The sequence below is a fragment of the Scleropages formosus genome, chromosome 17 (assembly GCF_900964775.1).
Source record: "Scleropages formosus chromosome 17, fSclFor1.1, whole genome shotgun sequence".
NCBI lineage: Eukaryota > Metazoa > Chordata > Actinopteri > Osteoglossiformes > Osteoglossidae > Scleropages > Scleropages formosus.
In genome coordinates, this window is record NC_041822.1 from 12,217,673 (window position 1) to 12,239,788 (window position 22,116).

At 42.4% G+C, this 22,116-nt stretch overlaps 3 protein-coding genes across 3 annotated transcripts; 1 reads left to right on the forward strand and 2 right to left on the reverse strand.

Annotated features, from left to right (window-relative positions):
- On the reverse strand, window positions 1–7,854 carry LOC108938440 (cell division cycle protein 20 homolog B-like). The gene is made up of 9 exons (XM_029259718.1): window positions 7,672–7,854; window positions 5,829–5,862; window positions 4,584–4,697; window positions 3,714–3,946; window positions 3,475–3,569; window positions 2,976–3,201; window positions 1,972–2,097; window positions 1,405–1,522; window positions 1–271 (listed from the first exon to the last, which is right to left on the reverse strand). The coding sequence occupies exons 1-9, from the start codon at window positions 7,852–7,854 to the stop codon at window positions 138–140; spliced, it is 1,263 nt and encodes a 420-aa protein (XP_029115551.1). The 3' UTR covers window positions 1–137.
- Window positions 7,855–9,492: 1,638 nt separating this feature from the next.
- gpx8 (glutathione peroxidase 8 (putative)) lies at window positions 9,493–11,862 on the forward strand. The gene is made up of 3 exons (XM_018759060.1): window positions 9,493–9,755; window positions 9,979–10,240; window positions 10,811–11,862. The coding sequence occupies exons 1-3, from the start codon at window positions 9,549–9,551 to the stop codon at window positions 10,972–10,974; spliced, it is 633 nt and encodes a 210-aa protein (XP_018614576.1). The 5' UTR covers window positions 9,493–9,548; the 3' UTR covers window positions 10,975–11,862.
- A 5,835-nt stretch (window positions 11,863–17,697) lies between these two features.
- Window positions 17,698–19,631, reverse strand: mcidas (multiciliate differentiation and DNA synthesis associated cell cycle protein). The gene is made up of 4 exons (XM_029259719.1): window positions 19,544–19,631; window positions 18,767–19,023; window positions 18,490–18,600; window positions 17,698–18,196 (listed from the first exon to the last, which is right to left on the reverse strand). Exons 1-4 carry the CDS (start codon window positions 19,629–19,631, stop codon window positions 17,738–17,740), a joined length of 915 nt encoding a protein of 304 aa, XP_029115552.1. The 3' UTR covers window positions 17,698–17,737.
- Between the last annotated feature and the right edge of the window lie 2,485 nt (window positions 19,632–22,116).

Below are 22,116 nucleotides of genomic sequence, written 5' to 3' on the forward strand. Positions count from 1 at the left end.
AATCTTATGTCTGCACTAGTGGGGGCGTGCAATGAGTCAAAGCATGCATGTTTCAGCTTGTTCAAGTGCATACCTGTGAGTGTGTTTATGACCCCATCTTTAATTTGCCATTATGATATTATGCAGTGGAAGAACTATTACTCGGTCTCCTCTAATTGCTCACTGAACTGGTCCGAAAGTTTCCAAACACAGGCCTGATGGTCCGACCCAGCTGTGAAGACACGGGTTCCACAGGGACTCGGCGCGATATGCAGGACACGGCCTTTATGACCTGACAAAAAACAAAATTGCATCACTCTAATAAAGAATAAGCTGAGATCAGACACCTGCAATGGCATCATAAACCTCAACATAAAGTACATGAGCAGGTCTTCTGCCGTTCTTAAGGCATTCATCTGACCTGCATAGCATCTTCCATAGGCATCCCAAAACATCTATTTCAGGCTCAGTATGAGCATAATGAAATTCAGATTTCCAAATATTGCCCTATCAGTTAATTAAAGAGATTACAAAAGATTCTGGTCTGTCTGTTTATCTTTTCATCTTACATATTTTTGCTGCTATTATTTGGTTTCTGTTTCGTATGTAATCTGCTTTCATTTGCTTACCACTTACCCACTTACCAAATCTGAGGAGAACTGTCAAACTTTCCTCAAAGAGACAGACATGGTTAAGCTGCTAAACATATATAACACCAAAGGCCAAAAAGATATGATCTTTTGCACAGTCATAACATGAAACAGCTCAACTGCCAAAGTTGAAACTTAACAGATTACTTATTACAATAACTAAGAGAGAAACAAAGCATATAAATTGCTTAGGATACCTTTCATATTCTCCAAAAGCTGGCTTGTGCAGATGTTTGGCTTTTTAATGTTGATTTTCTTTTTTATTTAGAGTTACATCACATTCTAGTTTGGGAAGTGAAGGAATGAGGGGACAATCAAACGCAGGTCGTTAACTTTGTTGCCATACTGAACGTGATAAATATGACTATGAATCAAACAGAAACTAAGTATTCAGAAACTCCAACAGAGGTGTAAAACAGACCAAATTGTTGTTATACCAGTAATTTCAATATTGAAAAAACCATATAATGCAAATTATTCACAGAAACCTTACATTCCAATAAACAGATCAATGCTGTGCTGTTAAAGAGCTGAAACAAAAGCACTATTGCCTTATAGCATCTGACATGTGGGATTTTAGGTTCTGACCACAAAATCCTCTGAAGTGGTGTTTCAGTGATGAGGTGAGTGTTGTTTCAGTGATGATAAAGCGTGATGTTTCCTTCACGACAAATTACAACTCAACTGCCATGGAAGAGCCAGAAAAATAAGGCTCATTAAGGCAGATGTTTAATTTTTTCCTCTTTCACTAGAGAACAAAATTCTGCACACTAACCATGGAGTTCAGCTAGCTGGGTGAGAGTGGGAACCTTCCAACTGCTGACATGGTAATGAGGAAGACTGTGGCCTGTGAGAATCTCTTGACTCCGTGGCAAAAAGCACAATGAACATACCTGCGGTAGGAATATGGAAATAGAGGAATCAACCATTCAACCATCAAGAACTGTCAATCATCAGTCAAACAAAGTGACAAGCATCCTGCCGAAAAGCTGACAAAGGGTAAGATGCAGGAAGTTTAAACACACACACACACACACATTTTCAGAACCGCTTGTCCCATATGGGGTCACGGGGAACCGGAGCCTACCCGGTAACACAGGGCGTAAGGCCGGAGGGGGAAGGGGACACACCCAGGACGGGACGCCAGTCCGCTGCAAGGCACCCCAAGCGGGATTTGAACCCCAGACCCACTGGAGAGCAGGACTGTAGTCCAACCCACTGCGCCACCGCACCCCCCTTGAAGTTTAAACATTAATGTAAATATACAAGGTATCAGGCTTTTTTTCATACCTCAGTTATCCCCTTTTCAGTAAGGCATAAGTTTTTACAGCCAATTAATCACCTGTGAGTTTGACTGAGCTGACTGCAGGCACACTCCTGTGCACGTATCCCAAATCCTCAAAGTCCTGTCCTGCCTGCCACCGCCCACTGCAAGAAGCTCCAGCTGCCAAGGACACCAGCAAAGGGCCTGAGGTAGCCAATACATAAAGTCAGCACTCAGACATGGTTACACTCTCAAATATTAGTAGATCCTAAGGATGCTGAATGAATGAATGAATCCTAAGGATTTCATTACCAAATAATACATACTTCCATTTAAAACATTACCAATATGTAAAATGCCATTTCTGTTAGCATGGTCCAGTTGCTTAGCTTAATTAAATGGGCTAAAAGCTGAATAAATATGAGGTCAAAAAAAATTTAGACCAAATGTAATAAAATTCAACTCTCACAGTGTGGAGAAACGTATTAAATTCATTTAAACATTGTTTTGTTTCTTTTTTTCAGAGGCTCGACATCAATTCTGCTGCCCATGAATAAGCTAGGCTGCCAATCGAGGCCACACAAAATTCAACTTTCACTGGTCACTGTACAGAGAACTGTTATCCCTTGATGGTATTAACACTAAGCCTGCTTGGCAACTTCTTCAAGGTTTTCAGTCTAAGGAAGAACTTCTCCGGAAGTGTACTTAAGTACAAGTAAAGGAGGCCATGTCACTATCATATTTATGATCTCCCTCTGGTTATTGTGTCTATAAAGTGGCAAATGTCACACGCAGATTGTATCTACAGACATACACACAGAACAAATGACTTTTATGTTTATACAAATATTTAGTAAAGGGTTAAGGAATCATAAAAAAAAAAATATTGTTAAAGCTTATGTTCTGTTTTGTGTTGATGGACACACTATGTCTATTGATAAATAGTTCAAACTTCTGCAAGAATGGGTTGTAGCCTGAATTTTGACCAATTTATCTGTTCTGTTCTACATCAGTCTGTTTCCACTTGTATTGACCCATTTTCCAGAGTTGTTGCTGGTAGAGTAAGACCAGAAAAGTCTTACTTTGACTGCCGTTAGATGCTGTCTAGTTAACAAAGGCAGGCACTTCTGTGTGGTGCCAGGATCATTAGGCCAGATGCTGAGAAGACCATCAGAGGTACCACTGGCCAACTTGGTACCATCTGGACACCACTGTAATCCACATATGCCTTTCTGTTGCTGAATCCATCCAACCACGGGTATGGCCACCCGAACATCATGATGATGGATGAATCCCAGGAGCGAGCCACTGTCAGAGACAAAGAGATGTTATATATCAGAACATGTATGACTGTACTCAAAATGACACCTCTCACTATATTACAATATTCATCAACATGGCTCTAACCATCATAATGCAATATAAGTTTTCAACAGAGTTCTCATAGAAAAAGTATTTCATTAAAAGTTATTGACTGTTGATTGCCTGGCAGTTCTAATGGTGTAAGAGAACAGCTGAAATACAGAGAAAAAATAAAAACACATACAGACAAATAAAAGACACACACAAGAGCAATCCTACCTGCTGAGGATCTGTTGGTTAAAGCTGAGAGATCCCACCAATGACAAATGTCCTGTTACATTCCTGATGTTGCTCTTGTATTCCACATCCCACAGCTGAAGGGAATACCAGTTAGTGACACCTTTCCTATTTTACTTAAGTTGTTCTGCTCATCTAACAAAGTTACAAAGGCTAGAGTCTGCCCTCCCCAACAAAATCTTAGAGTTTGGCCAGAATAGGATCCTCAAAGACAGGTTTACCTGTATCTCTCCATCATGTTTCCCAATGGCAAGAATGTGGCCATCTTTACTCCAGGCAACAGAAGAAATAGAGGACCAGGAGTATAAAGAGGAAGTAAAGGACACCAAAGTGGTTGGCGGTCTGACATGAAGGCTCCCCTGCAGTGCTTGGACCTCAGAATTCCATACATATACAGTGGAGCCCAAACCCAGGGCTACCAGACTCTGCTCACTCCAGGCAAGAAGGTTGAGGTCTGAGGAGGGCATATTATGTAAATGGAGACATTTTGTGATTGTAAATGTATCCTGGCCAGTTTACCATGCAGTCAGCATTTAAGACTAAACACTTTTTAATATCCCCCATCACAGTGCAACTCACATTCATTTTACTACAATGTTTGATTCTCCTGTTGCACCTGATGGAGGAACACAACATTGTCTCACACAACACAGCACTTTGAATAGGAGTTTGCTTGTTTTATTTTTAGTCATTTTAAAGTAGACTTTAATGTTGCTTCATGCTAATAAAAGACAATAAAATGAGCTGGCATCCATGCATTTTGCATCAATCCCGATGTCTGCAGTACAGAGGAAAAAACACTGTGCTATATGAGCTGCAGATAAAAAAAAAGAAGTCTTACAGAGGATTTTAAGCTCTTTTTTAACTTTATTTACTGCTTAAATAGTGTGTAACCCATGAATAAATTAAAGAATTAAGCTGTATTAAGATTTTATTAATTGTGATGTAGTGGGTAGACTCAGATTCAAATTACAATCTGACTTCCAATGGCAACTGTGTTTGCAAGTTGAGCTACAAGTGTACAACAACAACCCCAACCTACCAGAGTAAATAATTGTATAGAAAATCTAAATGGCCTTTGTTTCACTCACAGTAGTCATCCTGCATTCCAGGGACAGCCAACCGTAACTCCAGTTCAATATGACTGCAAGGCATGCTGGGAGGTGTCTCAAGGACACTGAAGGGCCACAGTTGGGAACTCTGAGCTGAAAAAACAGCCAAACACTCTGAAATGAACATGTCTTCTCTCCTTTTTAATACAAGTCATTTTGATCAAATGTCTGGAAACATCATGTTTCTTCATCTCCTCAACCTTTGTGTTATTGTCTTTACAACTACATTTTTTTTCCCTTTGCCAACCTCTACTTCAGATTCTGATACCATAATTTCAACATGTGGTAACAATGCAAAGAAAAGGTTAAGGCTACTATAACCTGGATACTACCATAATCATGGGCAGTTTCTATTTCTGACACAGCTGTAGAGGGTTTGATGGACCCTTTGTTGCCCATCATTGTGGGACGTGGAGAGCTAACCAACAGAAACAGTAAACTGCACCACGGTCCACGCTCTGCCTACTGCATGACAGCTCACTATACGATGTCCTTCACTGTCTCTTCAGATGTAAAAACAAAATACTGTTTTCAGTGATGGATATTGAGAGACTGCTCAATAGTTCAGGATTGTTTATGTTTCCCAAACAGAAAAAATTCTTCTTTGACTACACTGAGATACTTAGAAGTGTAACATAATTCAGCAGTCATTGCTGAAACAAAAACTTTTCAGCTAGAGTCTTTAGGCTGACTTTTCCTTTCAGAAGGGACATGATGTAAAAGTTCCAAACATGCTGCCTGTATTCATGAACCACAAAACTGAATGACTGTCTGTAGGACTCAGGGGCAGCAGGCAGCATACTAGTTGGAGGTGCCACCTTCCACTCAAAGAACCCAAGTTCCAATCTAATCTCCTGTTGTAGTACCCTTGAGGAAGGTACTGACACTAGGTAAAATACTGTAAGTAACAGTATAAATCAGGAGGAAAGTGTCAGTTAAACAAATAAATTAAATTTAAATTCATGGCAGTGTCACCATTCAGTTCACATGTTCTTGACCCACTGTGATCATTAAGAGTCCTGTTAGATTTCAGGGACTAATTGTTAACCCATCTCAGTATTGTAGTAATTTGTGTGGAGCTTAATAATGCATCACTCTAAAATGAATAAGATCTGTGGCTGTGCGACTGGATTTGCCCTCTTACAGTTCTCTGAAGTTCTTGGAGAAAAGCTATGCTATAACTGCAAAAGTACCACCCTATTGTCCTGTTCCTTCAAGACTCACCTTCAGAACCTTCAAATTCCTTCCAAATGCAGGTCTGCAGTCAAAAAAATTCTAATTACAATCCAAACCAGTGGCGTAATGGATACAAAAATCATGGGTGTAGCGTGTTCTGTACTGCAGCTAGAACTGCAACCTTGTTTGAATACATGATTTGTGTGATTTTTAAGTACCTCTTCAGTAGTTTTTATTCCATTTATACGCGCTTGACAAGATTCCCGTGACTTTCCAAATGCTGCTGAAACAGTGCTGTCCGCATTCTCCCTCCCTGGTTCTTGCTCCATATCTGTAAATGAAACATCTAAATAACACAAACTAGCCTATGACAGCTTAAAAATATCTGTGTATAGAAGTTTATTCTACAGTACTATTTTCTTAGCAATGCTATGGAAGTAGGGGGGGCGGTGGTGCAGTGGGTTGGACCAGGTCCTGCTCTCCCGTGGGTCTGGGGTTCGAGTCCCGCTTGGGGTGCCTTGCGGCGGACTGGCGTCCCGTCCTGGGTGTGTCCCCTCCCCCTCCAGCCTTACGCCCTGTGTTGCCGGGTAGGCTCCGGTTCCCCGCGACCCCGTATGGGACGAGCGGTTCTGAAAATGTGTGTGTGTGTGTGTACTATGGAAGTCAGTTCTCTTTCAAATAATGAAAACTAGGCCTATGTAAAATATTCTAGACCGTCAAATTAGAATTGTAGTTGATTCTGGGCAACATAATGGCCAGTGGAAAACTAAACACGTCAGTTTCAAATTGAGACAGCTGTTTTCACACATCTTGTGATGTACCTGGACACACCATCAGTGATGTAACCTGAGGTCATCAGGTGTTTTAGGTCTTTCAACATCAGACACCCTTTCCCAGGCGACCCAGCCGGGGTTGATCAGTCTCCAGCTTGTGTCCAGGTAGCACTACTTCCCCAAGGGTCAGATCTTCGCATCCACAGCCACCTTGAGGCAGTTTCTGTGGTTTTTCTTACAGCCATGTGCTTCTCCGCACTATTGATGCCCAGAGAGGTAAACATCCTGCAGAAGGATTAGCCTGCAAACCCTCTGTAGCCAGCTTCAATGGGTTCGCACTTTGTCCTCCAGCCACTGTTGTGACAATGTTCCTCAAGCTCCTCAACAAGCTCCTCAACCTCTCTTCCTTTCATTGGCTTCAGATATCTGATCTTCCCAAGGTATGGTCAGTTCCAGGAGGATGATCTATTTGGAGGATTGGGAGAGCAAAAACATGTCTGGTCTCAGCATCGTCACTGCAATATCTTGTGGGAACTTGAGCTGCCTGTCCAGGTCAAATTTAAGCTCCCAGTCATGTCCTGTGGCTAACAGGCTTGTGCAGGGAAGTTTGGCTGCTGGTGGTTTCTCTCTGGCTCTTGTCAAGGCACCTAGCTTAGTTCTTGTAGGGCGGAGGCACTTGATTAGAGTCATCCCTCTGTAGATGTCATCTGCTATTGCCCTCAGAACTTGGTCATGCCTCCAACGGTAGTGCCCCTCACTCAGGACCTTCCTGTAGCTGCTCAATATATGCTCCAATGTATTTCTCTTGGCAAAGAGGGCATGCTAGACTCTCTACCTTTCCCCAGCAGAACAAGTTGAACGGGTTTGGTAAAACATCGTAGATAACCTGGATCAGGAATTTAATGCGGTGAAGAGCAGCATTCCACAGCTCATTTCCACAAGACCTTGTGCTCCACGGCTTGATTCCACTTTGTCCAGGCTCCCTGCTGTTGAATTCCAACTACTTTGCTGGTTCGCTCCTCTTCGACTGCTTCCTGCACTTCCTTCTGGACCAGACACCTCCTCTCATTCCTATGAATCTTATTATAACATGGTGTTCTGCTACTGCCAAGACCGACCTTTCCCTTGGCTACCACACCCACTAGCACACTGTGCTTAAGTCGGGATTCAGCTGCTTCCACAGCCTCTGCCACCCTCGATTTCCATCCTGTTCTGACTTTGATACCAGTTTGAGAAACTTTTGGGTCACGGTACTCGTTGTATTGCAGTAGCTCCCTTGCACGGCTCTGTGAACTCCTCATCCAGACTGCTGATGGAGAGCTTCAGCTTGTTGTTCTGACTCAGGAGGTTTAGCCACTAACTATAAAACTCACTTTCATCAAGTAATATACTACAATAGCTGCAGAGCAAACAGGCTGAAGCCTGAATACAGTAACCTATCTGTTTTCGAAAACAAAGTCAAAAGCTCTCAGATTTATGTATATGACATACACCTTGCGTGCTTTTAAATATATGCATTTAGGCCTATAGTGATCTGCTAGAATTTAACAGAAAGGCTCTGACCTCGAAGAGGGGATGTTTCCTGGGAGGGAAGATGCAGTTGATAGTTCTCCACACCGTGCGGTGGAGAGTCAAGCGACAGCCGTTGACAAACGTCGTCATATTCGGTGGTGCAGCGATGGCGCCATGTTGTGGCCGCCAGACTACTCGCGCTGGGGATCTCACTGGAAAACCGTCTCACACGGCTGCACGGGCTTTCTGGAGAATCTGCAGCATTCTGTGAGCAAAGATTATTTTCTATTTCAAACATGCTCAGCCTATAAGTGTTACAACAATATCTCACAGACAGGTCCTTTAGATGCAGTATTCAGGACTCTTGTCAATGACAGTGTATTAGTACAGCTAATACACTGTCATTGACAAGAGTCCTGAATAGCTTCACTAAAATATGACACTTTATACATCAATGTAAGCTAAGCAGCAACAGCAACTAAAATGACTTTCTGCACTTGGGGTACTTTGAAGCCAGTTATTCATTAATTCTTTGTTTATTACCAACTTGGTAATTTTTTTAAAGCAAAGAATTACCTATCACCTATTTCTATAGGCCAGTATTTCAAGCTTCGTCAGAGTTTGAGCAAAAGATAAATATATCCAACAAATGTATCCATTTGAATGTCAATAAAAGTACACATTACTTTCGCAGTCTAAACTTTTATGGACATTGTGTCTAAAGGCAATGTTAGAATCCCAGAGTCAGTGACCGACTGAAGGTGGCTTATGTTATGTATTTATGAAAACAGAACTGTTCTTATTTCATTAAGGTTTTTTTCTTCAATTACAGGTCATTGGCCTTTAACATTGTTGAAGAGCAATGGTCTTTTTTCAGCATTTTAGTGGACCACGGCCTGTCCTGGAGATATGTGACAAGAGGCAGGATACACCCCATACACAACCTCTCCAGTACACACACACACACACACATGCAGTGCAGGCAATTCCAAGTCAACACTTGAAACACATGTCCCTGGATTGCAGGAAACCAGAGCACCTGCAGGACATCCGTGCAAACAGGATTGGAACATGCAACGTGCACACCGACTGGGTTGCATTCGAACCCACAGGGCAGGAGCTGTGAGGCCCCAGTGTTGATCTGCAACCGCAGCAACGCAACACCCCAGCCAGTCACAGTGGTGTTAAAACTTCAGAAACTGTACCACACGCGTGTTCTTACACCTTATGAATATGAGAACTGTATGGTCTTAGAGAGGTGTGTTATTAAAATGCCTGCACAATTCACGATGCATCAGCTGGAAGAAAGAGCAACGCAAAATACTTCGCGGCAAACGTCGAAGACTGACGGGTTTCGCGCATGATTCAGTAGAAAGGTCTGGAAGGTTCTGCGGGAACGCGCGCGCTCTCGCCGCACTTCCCTGTAACCCGACGCCTTCGCGCTGATCTCGCGGACGGGGAGTTTCTCATCCGCTCATCCAACATGGAGCCCCTGCTAGGATACCCCGTCAAGTCGTCGGTGCCCAAGGCTCGGAAGCTGATCCTCTTCCTCAGTACGGCGTTATGTGTGGGGACTTTGTTTTTACTACAAACCAAAGTATTCAAACCCAGGAAAGCGAAGGACTTCTATTCCTTCGAGGTGCGGGATATCCGGGGGAGGACTGTTTCTCTGGAGAAATACCGAGGAAAAGTAAGTTTTTCTCTGACTGAGGCAGCAGCGCCGCGGCCGCGCAGCTGCGTTTCGTGTTTTGCTTGTCGCGTTGAGTTCTAGTGGCTTTTGTTTTAGTCTCCGTTAGTGTAAAAAGCATGGTTACCATGATGGTAACTGCACTCCGAGTCTCCGTGCGCCCTCTTTTCGTCGTGTTCGTGTGGAAACGCACTCGGACGGGCCGCCTCGTCTCTCCCCCCCGCAGGCATCTCTGGTTGTCAACGTGGCGAGTCACTGCGAGCACGCGGAGCGCTCTTACCGCGCGCTGCAGGAGCTGCACCGCGAGCTGGGCACGTCACACTTCAACGTGCTCGCGTTCCCCTGCGGACAGTTCGGCGACACGGAGCCGGGCAGCAACCGCGACATCGAGGCTTTCGTCAAGTCCAACTTCGGGGTCACTTTCCCCATCTTCAGCAAGGTTAAAATAATGGGCTCGGAGCCAGATCCAGCTTTCAAGTACATCACGGGTGTGTGCACCGCTACCTTTTTGTCAGGGGCTCTTTCAAATTGTTGCAATTATAATGTTTGTTTAGCTGATGTCTTTCACAGCGACTTACAGTATACGCAGCCTAAGCCTTGCAGTGATTTAACGATTTATGCAGTAGAGTATTCCTGCTGTGGGGGTGCAGCGGGCTTGGCTGGGCCCTGCTCTCTGGTGGGTCTGGGGTTCAAGTCCTGCTTGGGGTGCCTTGTGATGGACTGGCATCCCCTCCTGGGTGTACCCCCCTCCTTCCAGCCTTGCGTCCTCTGTGGCTGGGTTAGGCTATGGTTTGCTCTGACCCTGCTTGGGATGAGCAGTTTCAAACAGTGTGTGTGTGAGCATTCTTACTGTATCAATTAAGAGTAAACTTGGTAATCACAGTGCTACAGTAGGAGTGGGATGTAAAGGTGGGGTCTTCAGATATGCCCATCTTCTACGCTAACTGCTGTCCCCCGGCTTTGTGACATAATGACACTCAATGAAGGTGTGTTTTGGCAGATTAATAAAGGGTAACATTATTATTGAATGCTTGTTCTCATGTTTCCCATATCATCAGATTCAGTCCAGAAGATGCCAAAGTGGAACTTCTGGAAGTTTCTGGTGAACCCAGAAGGCAAAGTGGTGCGGTACTGGAAGACCGAGGAACCAATGGAGCAGATTCGGCAGGAGGCAGCAGCACTAGTGCGAGAGATCATCCTGAAGAAAAGGGTGGAACTCTAACTGGCATTTTGTCATGATCCAAAGACATGTTGCTCAAATGAATTTAGTGTTTTTTCAGTTCCAAGATGTATTTATCCACTTTGAAGCATTCTGAGCCCAGCCACCTGATCTATGGAATGATTATGTCCAATCAGACTGGCCAAGCCATACAGGGAGTCTTTGAATAACCACTTGCCTGCATTCCTCTGGTACCGTTGCCTGAATAGGGACCCATTTTTGGTCCGAATCACAACAAATATCTAATGCCTGAAATTCATGGGATAGCCATGGAAGCTTTTTCAGGAATGTAGAAACAAGCAATCTGAAGTCACATAAAGGGTCATGAAAGAATACAAAGGTCTTTAGGGATTAGTCCGTTAAATACAACAATTTGTATAGTACAGTAAGTGACTACATGGAAAATTGAGCAATTTGACAGAAGTGTCAGCGTAACATTTTGACATGCGGTGTGGAATTAATGCATTTATGTGAAGAGGGTGTTTCTGGGCTGAAACTACAGTACATGACCCTAGTTTCAAACCTGCAGTATTTTTGCTCAATGCCTCTAGGTTATGAGCCATTCCAGGCTTACTGTTTCTTTTATTCACTGCAAACCATTTCAGTGGCACTTTGATATCATGGTCTAGTTAGTAGATTGGATAGATTTTTTTTTTTTAACTGAGGGTCCACATATTAAGTTGTTTTGTTTTGCCTTTTTTAACTGTAACATTTGACAGCTGAACTCTATTGCCCTTTTTTACAGCTTCAGATAAATTAGAATGATTGTGGCATCATCGTGTTTGTATGCAAGTTTTATTGCATACAGTTTTGCTGTTATGACATAAAGCAGTGTAAGTTACCTTGCTGAATAAGGTGTGTGGGCTGATAACACTACATAGAGTTCATTGTAAGTTGCTTTGGAGAAAAGCATCTGCTAAATAATACATTTTTAATTTTTGTTTTTAAATAGATTTAATATTTTCCTTGTTTATTGTATTAGCACTTGCTCCCACCAACTAAGACTTTGAGTGCTTAACAGAATAGTGCACAAAAGGAATGGTACTGAAAAGTAGCATTAGTAATAGGAATGATACCCAGTCATAACAAATTCAATTGTTTCTGCAGTTTTTTTTTGTTTTGTTTTGTTTTAATTATGGCATTTAAATATAGCATAATGAATAAATGGAGAAACACAATTTCAAAACTAAACTTTTGCGTGTGTGATTTGGGAATAACCCAATTCCATTGATGCACTGTATTACAGGTAAACACGGTCAAAGTTGTGGTTAAAAAAAAAAAAAAAAAAGGATGCTGGTGGTCCAGGTGGAGATCAAAGGTGAAAGACTACAGTGCTGGAATAGAAGCTGAGCATTCTAAAGTACTTTTGAAACAGAAGTGCAAAGTATCGTAAACTGCATATTCTTTCTCTGTTTCCAGATGCTTTTGCAGTTGTTTGCGATACATTACGGTTCTGGTACGGTCTGGACTACTTCATTTTCTAGAGGGTGCAGTTGCGCTGCGAGTGTCGCTGTTGTTTCTCCACATCTAGACGGTGGGAGGGGATGTGGGTTCGATCCCATCTAAGTCTGTGGATAATGCCAGAGATGTGGGAAGTTTTAATTGAGCGACTTAAAGTTTCCTAGACGGCACAGTCAGCCGACCTGAGCAGCGGACTTGTTCCTTCTCACATCTGGCCGCAGTAACACAGTTTTCGCTGCCAGCTCTAGGAGAAGCGGCACTCCGGGATTGAAGGAACAAGTCGAATCTTGATTGGTTGACTAAGTCACGTGGAGACGGTAACGTATCGGATTGTCCTCTATTGGGGGCGTGTTTCCCATTCCGCGGCTAAATTAAAAATTGAGCGATATCAACCACGTGTGTCCGAGCCTGCGACGTGTCATCTCTTTTAAACTTTGAATCTGTCTTGAACAGTTTGTGTGGAACTTTAAGATGTTTCTGCAAGGAAAGTATGGCGGCGGCACGGTGAGCAGCGCTGTTTTTCGGCGTAGACGACCGTTCTATACCCCAGAGAATGTGCGGACTTGTGGGTTTCCTTCGGGCGCTCCGGTTTCCTCCCGCAGATGTGTGGGTCGGGTGAATTGGTGGCTCTGAATTGTCCGTTGTGTGTGCTCTGTATGGCGATTGACCGTTGGTGGTGTATCTAGCGTTCCGCGTCCTCAGATGAAAGGTGTTAGCTACATATTCATTGTAAATCGACAAGCATCCATAAATGTATAATTATGTGCTGCGAGTTTTTTAGTAGGTGATTAGCCCCCCATCTCAAATAAGGCTACTTCAATGAAAATTCTGAGTGAAGAAAAAATGGCATTTTTAACCAAAATTTGCATAATGAGTATGAAACTCTTACAGGGAGTAGCAGAAGGACAAATCACTTCAGATTCAGACTGTAGATTACAGTTCAAAGTATGTGCCTTGGTGACGTTAAGCACCACATAAGGCGAGCAGAAGGGGGTGTGACTTTTCCTGCACATGTTGTCAGGTACCTGGGTCAGCTGCATGGCTGGAGTGGGGTTCACTTTCAGCCTGGGACTTAGATACTGCGCACTGAAACACTATAACCAATCTGCTAACGTACACTTATAACGGTAGTGTGGTATACCGGATGTAATATTTGTTGAAGATAAGTAATGGTAAAATAAAGTAATTTCACAAATCATGGCACCTTGAATGCACACCCTGATGTGGAAGTGCTGTATAGCTGCTGAATTACATACAGCCAGCTAATACTACACTGCCTTATCAGGATACACGTTCCTCCACCATGGAGTGTGTCAGACACCTGGACCGTGCACTCTGTATTCAGTAACATGTTACCACATACTTACCACATATATAAATGTGCACAGCAGACTTAGGGGACTCGAGGATGCATCCGACACGTGTTCTGTGCACATCCCAATGTGGGAGTGCTGTATTGCTGCTGAATTCTGTACAGCCAGCTAACACTGCACTGCCTAATTGGGACATGCATCCCACACTCTGACATGAAGTTGTCACACACTATAATACTGTTACTGTAATCACCTTTTGGCATCAAGAAGTCACATTGTAGTGTCTGTCACAGTCATATATTGTAAATCACTGGAAGAACTATCTGATGTGATGAAAATGTTACATTGTGTATGATGTACCAGAATACGGTGCTGAAGTGATACCTGAAATGTGTTTTATTATGAGCTGCTGAAGGGCAGTATAAGGTAAGCTGGTGAAGTAAATGTAAACCAGCTAACAGTACACTGCCTTCCAGTTGGTCATCTGCTTTGTCTTCAGTTCTCCATGTTTGATATAATACATTAATTGTCCTTTGTCAGTAATTTGGTTTTATCAGTTCTTCAATCTGAGTTTTTAGAGCTTGAAGAAAAGCAGTGGGGTTTGTAGTGGTCAGCTGTCACTCACTCTGTAACTGGCAATGCTATACTTCTGCACGGTCACAACCCAGTATTTTCATTCCCCTTTATTATGATTTACCCTAAGAAAATAAGTAACTATAGTGGGGTTGTACCAGCTAGATAGGAAAGGGGTTATCAATAACCATACAAGGAAGTCAATTTTTAGCCCTTTACTGAGCTTTACTTTTTAATACAACCCTAGTAATTCTTCCAAACCCAGCATCCATAACAAAACCCATTTCAAACAGTCAGATAGTCTCTGAGTTATTTTTGTCACTCTTACCTTTTCAGTTCTAACGCTGAAGGGAGATTGTCTCTTGAGTCCAACCACAAAATTTCTGGAAAGTTTGTTAATAATATTTGCCTAAAGAAAAAAGCAGGGAGAAAACCGACATTTGAATTGCATCATTAGTCCGTATGTGCAGAATACTCGGAGTAAAACGAGATATAACTGCAGAACTTACCAGAAGTATGTCTTTTTCTGATTTTACTTTAGAACGGGAATATTTCTCTAATTTCCATTCCATTCTCACTGGAAATAAAATCACTACTCAAAAGTTCCTTTAAAATCAGCTGAAACTCGACTTACTTTAGGCACTACAGACTACTTTGGAATCGATCTCTCAAGTCCTCAGTCCAGCGGCACTTGCACTGGATCTATAGCAGACCTATAATCCTATAAATAAAGCGGACAAGGCGGAACCCGGAGCGGGAATCACCTTCTTCAACACGCCATTGGAGGAGCCGAAACCGCGTGACGTCACAGAAGAGGATTCCCTCAAGTAAACGCCTCTTAATTTCTATGGCAACTCCTTCCCGCAGTGAATATATAGGGCATCGCGCCAAACTCAGTATAGCAATGGCGGGTTCCAGTTACACCAGTAAAATATTAAAAGTGTCTTTTGTAGCTGTGCTATAATTACTTATTTTTCGGTCTAATAGTTACGGAGCCATGCTGAATGGAACAGAATACCCAACATCCCTACTTAATTTGGATTGTTAGCTCTCTCCCTCGTTACTCGTCATTTATGAATAAAGAATGAGCATAATTTTTTTCGGACTTAGCATCTGAAGTGTACGTTACAGACAATATACTTTATGCGAAGAGGTGAAGTAGTTTAAATTGTAGTTAATTGAAGCGGTTTTAATATGTAGACAAATGTAAGACTCTTATAGATTTAAACAGTAAATTAAGATGATGTTACGCTACATCTTAATGCAGTAGCCCTGGTCCTGCCATCGTTCAGTTTCAGATGCCCAAAAATAATTAGTTTTATTGGTCCATATTTATTATAATTGATAAAATGAGGGGTTCTTAGCCATTTCGGAATATGACGGGCCATTATGCTGGATTTTTTGCATTTATTGTCGGTCAAAATAGCAGAAATTAGTAGAAATGAAACGGAAAAACCGAACTGTTAACGGATACGTGACTCAGTTGCCATCCCACCTCCCCAAAGGGACTAAAAACGGTTTATTTGCCACCTGCCATCCATATGTGTTAATAAATGGACAGCCATCTGATGCTCTCCGTAAAGAGTTCTTAAGATTGTTATGACAACATTAAACATTATCCTCAATAATTATGATTAACTCTTAATGTATCTTTATTCTTTAATAATCTGCATAACGTAATTGTTGCGTTATTATCAAGCATGCCTGTTCTAGGCATTTTTGTGTTGCGCGCCTCGTATTCACTTTTTTGCGCCATTCTTCTCGCCAGATTAAACCTCGTGTTTTTTAATCTGTGTGTACTCTTTTGTTCTTGAGTTTAGCGGTGGTTACCCGTGGTTACCCGTGGTTACCCGGGGTTACAGCGGTGCCAGCAGAAGCCCGTTAATTGGCCGCTTGGAACGCGCCTTTCCCGCAGTCTTGGCGGCGACTTTCCAAACGGCCAGAGATCTCGGTTACAGTGTCTCATTCAGGAAAAAAAGTACATTTGCTTCACAGCCGTGGGGTTACTTCTTGTACCATCGCCAAATAAATTTAGTCATCTTCTTGCACACTTTTTTAAATATACAAATCTAGGTAAAATAACGACCATTGGGGATGGGGCCAATTTTTTAGTGATAATACTCAACTGAGTTATGCACAAATATTGGGGGTGACATTAGGCATGGATTGTATTAACCATTAGCACATATATGTTAGTATATACTTTTTTCACAATTCTTTTGTATTTCAGATATTTCAGTATTTCCTCCTGTTACATTTTTCTGGATGTTTGCACAAAAATTAGAAATAAGGTCAAAGTTTCTTTTGCTCTGCTTTTTGTACATTTTATTTGCACTCACTCTCTTACACTCGCTTTGGTTAAATGCCTGTTCAGAGATGAGGTAGTCTGGAACCTATCCCAGAAGCACAGTCAGGGTACACCTTAAGAAATCTGAGGTTAAATGATTATCTGTAAATACAATGCATGGCATATGAGTGAGGAAATACAATTTTTCTTCTTTGCTGTGATGCTAAAATCTCCTGGATGGAAGGAACAGGGCTTCAGTTAGTGGACATGGAAGTGTCATGATTATCTGGCCAATATTTTCAAAATGAAATCTTCTGAATTTGTAGGGTCTACTAAGAGAATTAATGTACATGTGAATCTGCACTAGGGAAGAACTTAGAAAGTGGTGCTTACAAGTGTTAGGATAATGTCAGGAAAACGTGCCACAGAAAATCACTAAAGAAGTGGATTTATTGCATAAGAAATTCTGCAGGCCAATTTCGAAACTACTGCTGTTATTGATAAAGTTCTGAAAACAGGGTTGTAGTCTGTAGCAATCTAAGGGCTGAGTATTGACATGGTCAGAAGCTTGTCATGGTTGAGCGATTTCAAGGTAATCATGTATGAGCAAATAATATTTTGTCAGAGCAAAAAACAAGTTCAGCAAAGTGAGCGGAGGTGTTTCATTTGCTCTAGTTATCAAACATGAGAATATAAATCAAATGAGAGTGAAAAAAGGACCACAACATGATACTTTTAAGTTCATTTTAATGTCATCAATTGTATTTTTATTTACAAATTAAAACAATTGCCTGATTGAAAACAGGTTAACAAATTCATAATAGATGAAAAAGCTTTCAGAAGTCAGAACAAGTAGAGCAAAAAAAAAATAAAATGTAAACAATGTAAACAGTGAGGTACTTAGCAGCATACATTTCATTGTCAAATGTTTAATTTTAATTCATATGTAATACAATAAAAATTGCGAAATGTTTTACTTTTTATAGTATTGCAGGAACCACCAAAAGAGCCACTAGAAGAAGACTTCTACAAGAGCATATTTTAAGTGTGGCTATTCCAGCTTCTCAGACACAGATGGCACCAGTGGCTGTGTGCTGGTATTAAGGGCAGTGTAGTTAGCTGAGTGCCTGCACTAGCTGGGAACCCATCGGAATCTGTAGCCCCCATTGGGGGTGGTGGAGGTGAATGCATGGCCTTGAGGAAAGGTCAGGGTACGAATTGTACAGTGGTCTCTGATTGAGGTCCGGAATGCAGATTCCTCATCCACTGTCCCACCCTCTGTGCTGACACCAATCGGCACCATGGAGGCCTGCAACCCCGTAAATGCCCCATACATCTTTATGGTTTCCATCCCCTGGGGGCTGCTTATTTCTGCTTCCTGTTGATGAGAAGGGAGCAGATTCATGTCATTCTGAAGCATGGCATTGCACCTCTCTGTTATGTCCCTCAGGATGCCGTCCACATCCTCACAGCCAGGAGGCTGCTCATAAAGGTCCTCCAGCCTCCGGCGCTTGGTGCCACAAATCACCAGAGAGCCAGCAGCAGGTGGAGCTGGCTTTGCGGGATCTCCTTCTCCAGCAGTCATCAGCCTCTACAGAAAGGTAGAGATGACTTAGGCTCCTGAAAATTTTCATTTTCATTGATACCTAATGTAATTTCTTAAAATGACTTTAAGCTCAGTACATAACTCAGCCTGGAAAGTAGAGATGCACTGTACTTTGCTTACTGTTTTGAAAAACACTGAAGGCTGTATAGTGTACATCCTTTACAAACTACATAATGGAGTTGTAATTATTTCCATCAAATACACAAGATATGATACCTTTTTATATAATAAGCATTCATTAACAAAGCTCATAAAACAATTAATTACAGTATACATACATCAAGAACGGAGGCTAAGTGTTTTGCTTTGTTGGCCAGTTCCTTCAAATGTATGTTCCGTTCCTGCAGCGATGCTATCTCTTCCTCCTTTTTGTGTAATGTGAGGTGAAGCTGTGAAAGAAAATCCATTACTGTTTAACTCTTCTAACAATCCAGTATCTGCACAGTGTAAATCAGCATGAATACTCATTCTTCAGCATGAGCTTTGCAAATTCTGCATCAGAATGACTTTGATGTCAAAAAAACCTGTGCTGTCTCGGGCACCTCAGGAAATCACCTGACTATTGGTGCTCAAAGCATCTCCTAAAGCCTGATGATGGTCATCAGCCAGGCCCTTCCAGAAGTGCTCTACATGGTGTTCAGGTTGTGGTTGGAGGTCATGATGGGGTTCTGAAAGGCCTGCAGGGAGGTTGGGCAGGCAGCTCTGCAGGGTACAGTCCTGAAGAGATGGGAGGGGAGGTATGATGCACTCCTCAAAATCGGAGAGCAGCAAACTTTCTGCGGTCAAACGATCCTCATCCAGGTTAGGAGAGTCTGGGATGGGATATAAATTGATTTACATTTGTTGCCATTTCATTCCACAGCATCAGTAAGGTAAAAATATGGGGTGCTGTGATACATGAGGTAGAAAAAGATTCAGTATGCCCACTTCAGATGTATTGGTTATAGCATTTTAATGGATAAGTGTTGTAATATTAGGCATTATTATATCACAAATTACTCAGTAATACAAACTACTGTAATAGGCCAGAGATACTGTGCTTTCTCTTCATATAGATTATTTTTTCAGATGAGCTGCAGAAGAAACCTTCACTGATCCTGATTCCAAAAGTTAAAGACAATAAAATCTTAACTCATTGGTATACTGAAAAATATCAGAAAATAAGTCGCTTCTCGAAAGAAGTTAAAACAATCGCATCGTTATGTGTAATACAAACGTGAGCAGTTTTTACACACTATTTCCGCTGCTTCTATTTTCACCTTATTAAAACCAAACACATAATCTTTGTCATTTAAGTATTTTAAAAATGATTTACAAGATGATGTTTCTCACCTGGCATGAAAGAGACGGCAGAATCCAAGAAGCCTTGAATGTTACAACCCGAGTTCTGTACCTGGACAGGCAGAATAGATGTATGCATAACCTATATTTAAATGAAGAAGGTCAAAAATGAAGCTGTAATCAAAATAAAAACCGTTTAAGGGCTACCTGAAAGTCAAATTCCCAATGTGGAAAAGACCTGTGAATGCAGGCTTGCATTGCCATGATGACTTGCGGACCCTCAAATGCCGGAATTGAAATAGAAAATACAATTTTAAAGGAAATAGCAATGTAAAAAGAAGAACTTTTAGTAAAAGAAGAAAGGCCGAAGTCTTGCTGAATCTCCTGAGCGCGCTGCCTGTCAGCCTGAAGACAATTCTTCGCCACAGTGCAGCGGAACACATGTATGGAGCGGCAACATCAGCGAGCTCCACAGATGCTCCTGTTCGCTTTAACGACAGCGCGAGCAGCTCCCGCCATCTCATAGGGCGGTGGCACGAGCCAACCGCGCGCGCTGCCCCGGGCATTCCAGCAGGCTCCCGCTGCGGAGGCGGCGGGACACTGACACGCGCGCTTGTCACGTGCTCGGTGCACAGCCGTCCATTTAAACCCACGCGTTAAGTCGACTAAGTGGAACGGTTGGCCATAAGAGCAGCATAAACGTCGAGCCATCGGGCATTTACCTGCGTTTGCTATAAAAAAAAAAAAAAAAAAAAAACAATAGGAAAAGTGTTCATTTCGGTCTTCTCCTTAGTTGAAACAATTCAACTGTCTTAATTCAGGGAAACTTTACAGTTGACGCGACACCGTAGGCTACGTAGTAGGAAAGGGAGCTCTTGACAAACCGACGTGCTGTGTTCGCGACAGCCTGTTTTCACTGTATTCCTGCTTAGTGCCACTGTCTGTCGTTGTCATTGATAACTTTTATAATGGTAGGCAACTTTCCAATGATTTCGGCTATTTACCGCGCTCTCTGTTACACGTGTTAGCGAAGAGCCGCTGAGGAGGCTCCTACCTGCTCGCGTGTGCGCTCATTTGTCGGCCCCAGCTGCGCAGAGGAGCAGCTCCCCAAGTCCTGCCAGGCGATTGTAGCGAAGGCTGCCAAATGTGAAACCGACAAGTAAAGGAGGCAAAAAAACAACGTGAAACATGGTATCACCGAATACATAACACTTGGTTCAGATGGCGGGGTTATACGCGAACGTTGAAGGCGAAAAATGATGTGCACGTGTTCCGTCAAGAAGTTCACCTTGTTCAGCCGTCCTGGGGGTCTCCTCGGGGTAAATGGCCACAGAAGATCTATTCCTTATGGTTTTCATGCACTGAAAAGGATAAGTGGAACAAGGATCAGAGACCTTCCGAAATCAGCTGTATTACAGATCATAAGGCAGAGAGGGAATCGCTTTCTTCTCTCCATACCTGTTTATTGTCATATTTGGTGGGTTTCTTATCTTTACTCCGAGAGGGGAAGTTACCCATCCAGTTGGGGCAAATTCTACCAAAAGCTTTTCTTTCGTTAGGCATGTTTTATGGCTGAAAAAAGAAGCAACAATCGGCTAAAATTGTTGTGAAATAAAGTGTGCCCATCTAGGCTTAGCTTAGGGACGTTATATATTCTTGTGGCGGGAACTGGAGCGCATGGAGGTTCGTATTCCATCCAATCCGAGCCGTTTTGTCCTCTGATGTACAAGCGAAAAGCGGCGTCCCTGGAGATGTGCTTCACTTCAGGTGCTGCATGGAGAGCCTCTATATTTTCCTTCAGATGTGTGAGCGCTAGAGGTGGCGCCGAGCAACGGGCCAAGTGTAGCGATCCGAGGCGATTCGCGGTGCGACCCCGAGCCCCGCCGTGTCCCGCCGCGCCGCATTGTTCCTGTGTGCGCCTCACACGCACAGTTTGCGCCTTTTCCACAGTCGTCGCGCCATCGCCAGCGGTTTGCATGGTCAGTCACGATCATATCTCGACGCCCCTCTAAGTAATTTCACTTATAGCTGCTGCTGTAGAAGATCGCAGAATTATTCTTCATTAAAGTTGATGTTTCAACATATTAGGCTAGCAAGCCGGTACATAAATTTCGTACATTTCTTCATTTCTGAAGAAAAACAACAGCACGATATTTGAAAGCTACACAAATAAACTTGTATTTGTCTGAAGTATGGGGTAATAATTATTATTATTATTAGTAGTAGTAGTAGTATTAATCACATGATGACAATAAAAGATAAAACAGCATGCTGCAGTTGACACAAGATTAAAGCAGGACTGGAAAGACATTGCTAGGATCAATGCAACAAAATCAAAACTATTTTTGGAATAATCTATGACTGAGATATGGTTTACAGAATATTCCCCGATGACTGCGCAAACTGCACGCGCATTGACTGTCGTGCACTTCCTTTTCCAAACAATTAACGGAGACTTTAAACGATTATATAAGGAGAAAAGGAATTTTCACGTATTAATGTCTCGAAAAAGGTCAACTCTTTATGACTGTGCCCTTTAATCTGTATTAATCTGAATGATGAGCCAGACAACTGTACTCCTCCTCTCACACCTAGAATTGATTCGTTACCTGTTCAACTCTTGA

Bases quoted from the DNA above. Each gene is read 5' to 3' on its own strand.
- LOC108938440 (XM_029259718.1), bottom strand. From the start codon at position 7,854: ATGAGGAGTTCACAGAGCCGTGCAAGGGAGCTACTGCAATACAACGAG. The intron at 4,698-5,828 runs GTGAGTCTTGAA...CTGTTTTTTCAG, and splicing joins GGAATTTGAAGGTTCTGAAG to CTCAGAGTTCCCAACTGTGG. The intron at 3,947-4,583 runs GTGAGTGAAACA...TGCCCTCCTCAG, and splicing joins TGGAATGCAGGATGACTACT to ACCTCAACCTTCTTGCCTGG.
- mcidas (XM_029259719.1), bottom strand. From the start codon at position 19,631: ATGCATACATCTATTCTGCCTGTCCAGGTACAGAACTCGGGTTGTAAC. The intron at 19,024-19,543 runs GTGAGAAACATC...ATCCCATCCCAG, and splicing joins TGCCGTCTCTTTCATGCCAG to ACTCTCCTAACCTGGATGAG. The intron at 18,197-18,489 runs GTATGTATACTG...ACCTTTCTGTAG, and splicing joins ACTTAGCCTCCGTTCTTGAT to AGGCTGATGACTGCTGGAGA.
- gpx8 (XM_018759060.1), top strand. From the start codon at position 9,549: ATGGAGCCCCTGCTAGGATACCCCGTCAAGTCGTCGGTGCCCAAGGCT. The intron at 9,756-9,978 runs GTAAGTTTTTCT...TCCCCCCCGCAG, and splicing joins TGGAGAAATACCGAGGAAAA to GCATCTCTGGTTGTCAACGT. The intron at 10,241-10,810 runs GTGTGTGCACCG...CCATATCATCAG, and splicing joins AGCTTTCAAGTACATCACGG to ATTCAGTCCAGAAGATGCCA.